This window comes from Montipora foliosa, chromosome 3, assembly GCF_036669935.1.
Source record: "Montipora foliosa isolate CH-2021 chromosome 3, ASM3666993v2, whole genome shotgun sequence".
Taxonomy (NCBI): Eukaryota; Metazoa; Cnidaria; class Anthozoa; order Scleractinia; family Acroporidae; genus Montipora; species Montipora foliosa.
The window spans coordinates 12,529,796-12,537,295 of NC_090871.1; the positions used below are offsets into that span (position 1 = coordinate 12,529,796).

Consider the following 7,500-nt stretch of genomic DNA (forward strand, 5'->3'; position numbering starts at 1 on the left):
AAACAAAGGCACCCAAAGCATCTAGGTATACAGAGAGTCTTTAATATACCTCCGGAGCAAAAAGTGCTTACCAATAGGCAAGATTGCGTGTGAAATAGAGGCTAATAACTGAACTCTCGCATTCAAATTTGAAAATCTAGGAGACAACCGCAAATTTGCTTGGTATAACCTTTATAACCTTTATTAATGCCATTGTCGGTACATAGACTTATCTACTCCCTTCCTTCAACTAAAACCTCGATTTAAAAAAGGAAAATCAAGTACAACATTTTCGTTTATCTCGCGAGGATTATTCTAATGTTCTACTTTTGTTATCGGTCATTCAAGTTAGCCAAATGACTCAAAAACGCTTCACTAAGCGCAGGGACAAGTGGGAGGTACCGTAATTCGAGGGTTGCCTTTGATGGCAATGCTGAACTCAGACCACTTGTACACATCTCCCTCGCCTGCCAGGCAGCATTCTGACATCACTTTGATCTTGCTTGGCGACAGCACATCAGACCAGACATTGACATTTGCCAGCATACCCTGAAGAGACTGGTTTGAGTCAAATCCTCCTCCGAGTGTGTCTTGTTCTTGTCCCAGCGTCAAGGAACCACCACCCCGGATGGTGTATGCTCTCTTCAAGCCAGTTCCTTGTTTTGCCAACTCCCCATCCTTGTAAAATTCCCATTTGCCATCACTGTTTTTCCACGTTATACAGATCTGATGCCATTTGCCATCGTTTGCCGATACACCCGTTCTACTGTGATAACGAAAAGAAGTCATATTAGTAGCTGAATTTCATCCAGGCCTCAAACATTATCCCCTTATTTTATTGTAAACAATGTCAAGTAGATGAAGTTGCCGTGGTTAACTGACAGTGGCATTGACAGAGACAGACGGACATTAACATTAACATTAACAGTACAGTGACAGTGACAGTGACATTGACATTGAAATTGGCATTAACATTACATTGGCAGTGACAGAGACAGAGACAGAGACAGGGACAGGGACAGGGACATTAACATTAACAGTACAGTGACAAAGATAGTGACAGTTACATTGACATTGACTTTGACATTGATATTAACATTACAGTGACAGTAACAAAGACAGAGATAGAGACAGAGATAGAGATAGAGACAGGGACAGGGACAGGGACATTAACAGTACAGTGACAGAGACAGTGACAGTTACATTGACATTAACTTTGACATTGACAGTGACAGTGACAGTGACAGTGACAGTGACAGTGACAGCGACAATGACAAGGATAGAGATAGAGATAGAGACAGGGACAGGGACAGGGACAGAGACAGGGACAGAGACATTGACATGAACAGTACAGTGATGGTAACCATAATAATCTTGTAATTGTAATGTTTTAATAGTTTATGGCATACTAGAAAGAACAATAGGTCATGACAAGGGACCCGTATAGGATCATGTGAAACGACCCACTGTTAAGTACATATATGCATATATAATTTGACACTGTCATGTCGTTAAGGTAGCATCCAAACGTACCTTTAAAGGACCTATGAATCAAATAATTTTTTTTTAGGAGTGAGGAAAATCGGAGTACCTTCTTTCCCCCTCTGTACCTTCTCCAGCCCCTTCCTCCCCACCCCAACTGTCTGTGCAGAGATGACAACCAGCAAACTCAACAATCTTAAGAGGCCGAGTCTGGGAATCTAACAACACTAACCATGCGTGCCCCCCTAGATACCCCAGGCTTCTAATGTACTTTGGCAAACTAATGGCTTCCAATATGCAGCTGCCTAATATTCAGGGGACGAAAACTGACCTTGGGATATTTTGATGACAGGAATCACTGGAACCACTGACACAAAGTGAACATAACTCGAACGGAACTGAAGTAAAAAGACGTTTAAAAAGCGGCTAACTTCAAAAAGAAACTTTGACAAGTGACCACGGTAAGTAGCGTCACACTGCAAAATATCATTCTGGCTTTTAAATGAGGTGATGAAATGCAAGTTATCTTCCTCTCATTAGAAACAACAACAAAACGTATATGGTGATACCCCTTATTCCAAAATGGTTTCCGTTTTAATATTACTTTGTTTGCATTCAAATCAGCCCTTCTTCCCTCGGTAAAAAAATAATTATATATTTCTTCTTAAGTTTCAGGGTTAAGAAAGAGGCAAAAAGGGCTGATTTGAAAACAAACAAAAGCACCTTCATCTGTAGTTGGAATCATACTTACACTGACTGCGTGTGACCAATGATCAAGTTAAAGCTTCCAGGAGATTCGATGAGCAGCTCATTATTCGCACTTGATGATATTGCGTAGCTGAAGGGTGTCCCTTGATACTGAGTTGTTTTTAACCAGAAACAGACTGTGAATTTCTCCATATCTGGCATACCCCAGAGCTGCATGTAATCTTGGACTCCCTTCCGAGGAAACTCTAATGCATAACGGGAACCTGCACACAAAAAAAACAAAAAACAACAACAAAAAACAAACAAAAAGACAAAAACCAAAATCAATCAATTAACGTGATGATAATGACGATATTATGGTAAAAAATAGTACGAACATGGACCTCATTCTGAAGACCTCGGCCACCTAAGTCCGTGCCAACACAGACTCTCTTATCTTATCGTCATTTGAAGGAAGGAAAGTCAATGTCATATCATGGATGTTACATGTTCATGGCACAGTAGAGCGATGTTGAGAAATACCAGGAACTCATCGAGGATAGCCTCTATTCCACATACTTAGCCTGGGAGTCAACCCTTTCCCGAGTAGATTTACCTATAGAACGCCTCCCTTGGAAGATTCCCATTGTTGTAAAAGCCAATCTGCCTCGGGAGATTCAGCACGCCCGCTGTTGTAAAAGCCAATTAAAACAAAGCTATGTCAGTATCAAGGGAAATATGATGCTTTGAAACAGAGCCTCCCCTTGATGAGCTCCTGGAAATACTGCGGTCTTCCCGCAATTAGAATAAAGTTCAAGGGATTTTTAATTTAAACAAATCGTCGAAAAAGCGCCACAGTATAAGTTCAATGAATTGCTTTTAATTAGCGCCCAACAGTGTTGTGAGGTGCATGCGGTTCAGTTCGAGAGTGCCGCTCCTATAACTTCAAGGAGGTCTTGTTTAAAAGGAGAGTCTTCTTTGGAGTACGTAAGGTATATGAATACTTACTCAATGACAAATATACTACCCGCTATTTAAATTAAGGTTGTCCTTGTAGCACGGTCAAGGATGCGGTATACCCTGTCAGCAAGGATGAATATCCTACCTCCACATCCACATTTTCCTGGGGAATCAACACATCCTTGTACACCTGAAAATAAAGGAGCTAAGCAATCGAGTGACTAGGATTGTGTTCTCTTCTTAGACGTTTATGACAGACTTAAATCTTTCAAATTCAGAACAATTCAAGAGAACAAATTCAGGCAACGTAATAAATAAACATCACCTCTTTAGATTGCAAAAGAAGCATTACATAGGTTTACAAACTGAACATACCACGAAGGACAAGATATTCTATTCTTTAACAACTTTTCCTTCATTGAAGAGACATGCTATACAATAGTCCTTTGCAGGACATGACAGCTTTATACTTTGCAATCCTAATTTCATCATGTACATAATAGATAAATTCGGGAAAATTGAGCTCTATTGACCACTATCAAAAATACCACAATACTCTTTGTTTATCCTCCGAATTTTTGCATAAGCATTGTTTCCAGTTTCTCTTGGGACCATTATAAGTCCCAAGAGAAAATAAAAACACTGTTTTGGCAAAATTTTCAGTTCGAGGACAAACAAAGAGTATTATGGTATTTTTGATAGTGGCCAGTTGTCATTTAATGCATTCGTGTACCAAAAATATTTTCCAATAACTTTTCATGTTCTATTGGGATGAATCATTTCAGTTTTTTGGGTTGGCTGAGCTTTTATCGTGTTCTATTTGACCAACTGACTTAGAAAATCTTCAACTGGGGGTCAACCTAGTTCCCAGGGGTTTTCACCAACAAGGTAGGGAAAAGCCCTGGGAACGAGGTTCTGACAGGGTGCAGGAAAAAAGTTAAAAATTGTGTGGGGTTTTAGAGGCAAATCGAGCTGGAACAAACTTAATTGTGCGGTGATTTGTGCGAGATTTCACAATGTTTCTGTATTAAACAAAACAGGCTTTACCGATGCGCGGTGGAAACATCATATTTTTTTTCTTATACAAGTTTTTTATTCTTAATTGTCTCAAAATACCCTTGTTAGTGATAAAAATAGGCTTCTAATAAGGAATGCACATGGTGTGAACATTTATTTGTTTGTGGTCATCTCACATATCAATTATTGATATGTGAGATAACCCTTTGATCCTAAAGGGTGGGTTTATATTGTTAGGTTCTTACACTTGGGTGTTGACTGTACTCAAAAGCATTTGCATTACTAGCATTTCTCACGAAACATAAAGCTACCGCACATGTTCATGTACTGTAGAGCATTTTATCAAGCAAAACTTTGTTTAAGCAATTACAGCTAAAACAATTCACAAAAGTCTTTTTTTTGCTTAATTAACCATGAAAATACAAGTGGTCCTTTTCCTCCTCCATATTTTGGGAGTAAACACTTCACATTTCAAGAAGAATAATTCTGATTACAACATGTCGCGCGTTTTTTTGGTTGGGCGATCACAAGAAAGCTAAGGCCCTCGCAAGGGGTGAGGTGGGGGGTCCTTGTTCCCTTTAAATATTTGCTTGTGTTCCCTTGTTCCCAGCTTTTTGATCAATAAAATTGTTTTGAATTGTTTTTGTTCCCTTTTCCCCGAAAATATTTTGTCATTGTTCGCCTGTTCCCCAGTTCAAATTAGCCATGTTCACTTATTCCCCAAAACCCCGGGAGGGCATCAAAGCTGGCTAGAAGCCCAATATTTTTTTCGTCTTTGCTACTCTGCAGCAATTTTTGTTAATTTCATTTCCTATCTTAGAGTCGAGTCGTGGCCTCAGTGAACGTGTTTAAAATCAGACTGAATACATTTCAATACAATACAATACAATAACTTTATTTAAAGAGGGAAGCGCAATAACCTATTACAGTTTTCTAACTTACGGCTCTCGACCGGCCCTTTCTTCGCGTGAAATCGACTCAAATGAACATATTAAGTCTTACATTGAACTTAAATCCGAACTCTAGTTTAATTTAATTTGTATGGCCGTATTATTTGCAAACAATTCATCAAACTGGGTGTTGGCCGGTGAGACAATTTTTTGCCTTTATAATGGCCTTTCAGCTTTTGCGACCTAAGAGGTGAATTAAAATAATTAAGTAGGCGAAAGATAGAGACTTTCACCTTCCATTAAAAGAATTTACTGGATTTTATGAGCATTTGCAAGTTGACAACTGGCATTCATTTTTGATGGATGTCAAGCAATATGATCGAAGGCGTAATATGTGGTTGAAGCACGAGGAGACGTCATCGCAGTTTCCTTAAAACAGGGGTGGAAGGGGCGGAGCAACTAAAACGCGAGGACAAGACTCACCAGCTGCTGCAAGACACATGATGAGCAAAGCGCCAAACAGGAGGAAACGATTCATCTTGGTGTCCAGTGAAATGGTTAGATTGCTCTGACTTTGAGGAGTTGACTGTTTGGATGCCAATGGCTTATGACTATGAATACATTCTACAATCTTCTTTTATTGAAAAGATTCCAATTTGACGTCTTGGTCGAATGCACTCATTGTGCTGATGGGCGCCACTTCGATTCCGAAACAATAAAGAAAAATGTCACCTGATGTCTTGTACACCAAAAGCACCTCTTTGATCACTTGTAAAGTTGAGTAGTTCTCAGGGCGTGCCACAGTGTGTTCAGTTCAATATTGGTACTTCATGTTTAAGCAATTAGGCTAAAGTATTGACATTACCATTTTTAATCAACAATCAAATATACCCTTTAAATATGCACGTGATAACGGTGACTTTCTAACACATTCTAAGATATTCAACATCTTGTGCAAAAAATTGATAAAGTGAGGTTTTTCCTTTGTAATATAATACCGCTCAACAGTCGACCTGCTTATCTTGCATCCAGAACTGACTTAAGTGTTAGTGTGAGGGAAGAACTAGTACATACATAAGTCCATTCCAGACTTGGCTCAGTTCATTAGCCAAGCTCTTACATGCATGATTAACTCAACAGATTGAAAGAACAATTTGATAAAGGGAGCCTTATTCAAAGACATGCCAAGGATCATGACTCCCTGGTGATCTTGTTCAATAGCTACGATGCCATGGGATGAGCCTTTCAGTTTTCACTAGACAGTGTTATTTTCCTGCCAAAAGATATGTTGATACACCACGGAGGAACACCGTGAGACAAGATTCGAAAATAGGAATACCCCGAGGGAGTTTATACAGATTGCCTAAATTGTGCAAAATCAAGAGCCATCCTAAAATATAAGAGTAAAATTGCTGAAAAGCAATATGGATCCTAATAACTGCGATCCTAACCGATGGAAATTGAAAAACGTACACGTCTTTTTTGCGTTAGGAAAAAAATTCCGGACTTGGCTCAGTTCATTAGCCAAGCTCTTACATGCATGATTACCTCAACAAATTGAAGAAACACACGGAAAGCTTACGTTTATACAAACGTTGGCCGTGCAGCACTTACATTTTAAACAGAGTTAACTGAATAGAGTGTAATGTGAAGTGCTAGATTTCAATCCCATATGAACCATGTGAGCATTAGCCTTACTGATGGAAATGGGCCCACACAAGGACAGAGAAAAAAACTTTCTCTGTCCTTGTGTGGGCCCATTTCTATCAGTAGGGCTAACGCTCACATGGTTCATATGGGATTGAAATCTAGCAATTCACGTTACACTCTATGCAGTTGACTCTGTTTAAAATATAAGTGCTGCACGGCCAACGTTTGTATAAACGTAAGCTTTCCTTGTACTTGTACATGTTCATTGCCGTGACCTTAACATCTTCAGTTCCCACGGCCTGCTCCCGTCTGACCTTGTAGCTCAGTCGGTAGAGAGGCGGAGATCTAACCCGAAGGTCGTGGGTTCAATTCCCACCCTGGTCATAGTTTTTCTCTGTCCTTGTGTGGGCCCATTTCTATCACTAGGGCTAACGCTCACATGGTCCAAATTGAAGAAACAATTTGATAATGGGAGCCTTATTCAAAGACAGGCCAAGGATCATGATTCCCTGGTGATCTTGTTCAATAGCTACGATGCCATGGGATGAGCCTTTCAGTTTTCACTAGACAGAGTGTTATTTTCCTGCCAAAAGATATGTTGATACACCACGGAGGAACACCGTGAGACAAGATTCGAAAATAGGAATACCCCGAGGGAGTTTATACAGATTGCCTAAATTGTGCAAAATCTAAGAGTGAAATTACTGAAAAGTAATACGGATCCTAATAACTGCGATCCTAACCGATGGAAATTGAAAAACGTACACGTCTTTTTCGTTAGGAACAAAATTCCAGACTTGGCTCAGTTCATTAGCCAAGCTCTTACATGCATGAT

General features: G+C 39.7%; 1 protein-coding gene across 1 annotated transcript; it reads right to left on the minus strand.

Moving 5' to 3' along the window:
- Positions 1–179: 179 nt before the first annotated feature.
- LOC137994498 (neuronal pentraxin-1-like) lies at positions 180–5,610 on the minus strand. The gene is made up of 4 exons (XM_068840081.1): positions 5,499–5,610; positions 3,254–3,298; positions 2,213–2,432; positions 180–745 (listed from the first exon to the last, which is right to left on the minus strand). Exons 1-4 carry the CDS (start codon positions 5,551–5,553, stop codon positions 355–357), a joined length of 711 nt encoding a protein of 236 aa, XP_068696182.1. The 5' UTR covers positions 5,554–5,610; the 3' UTR covers positions 180–354.
- Positions 5,611–7,500: the final 1,890 nt, after the last annotated feature.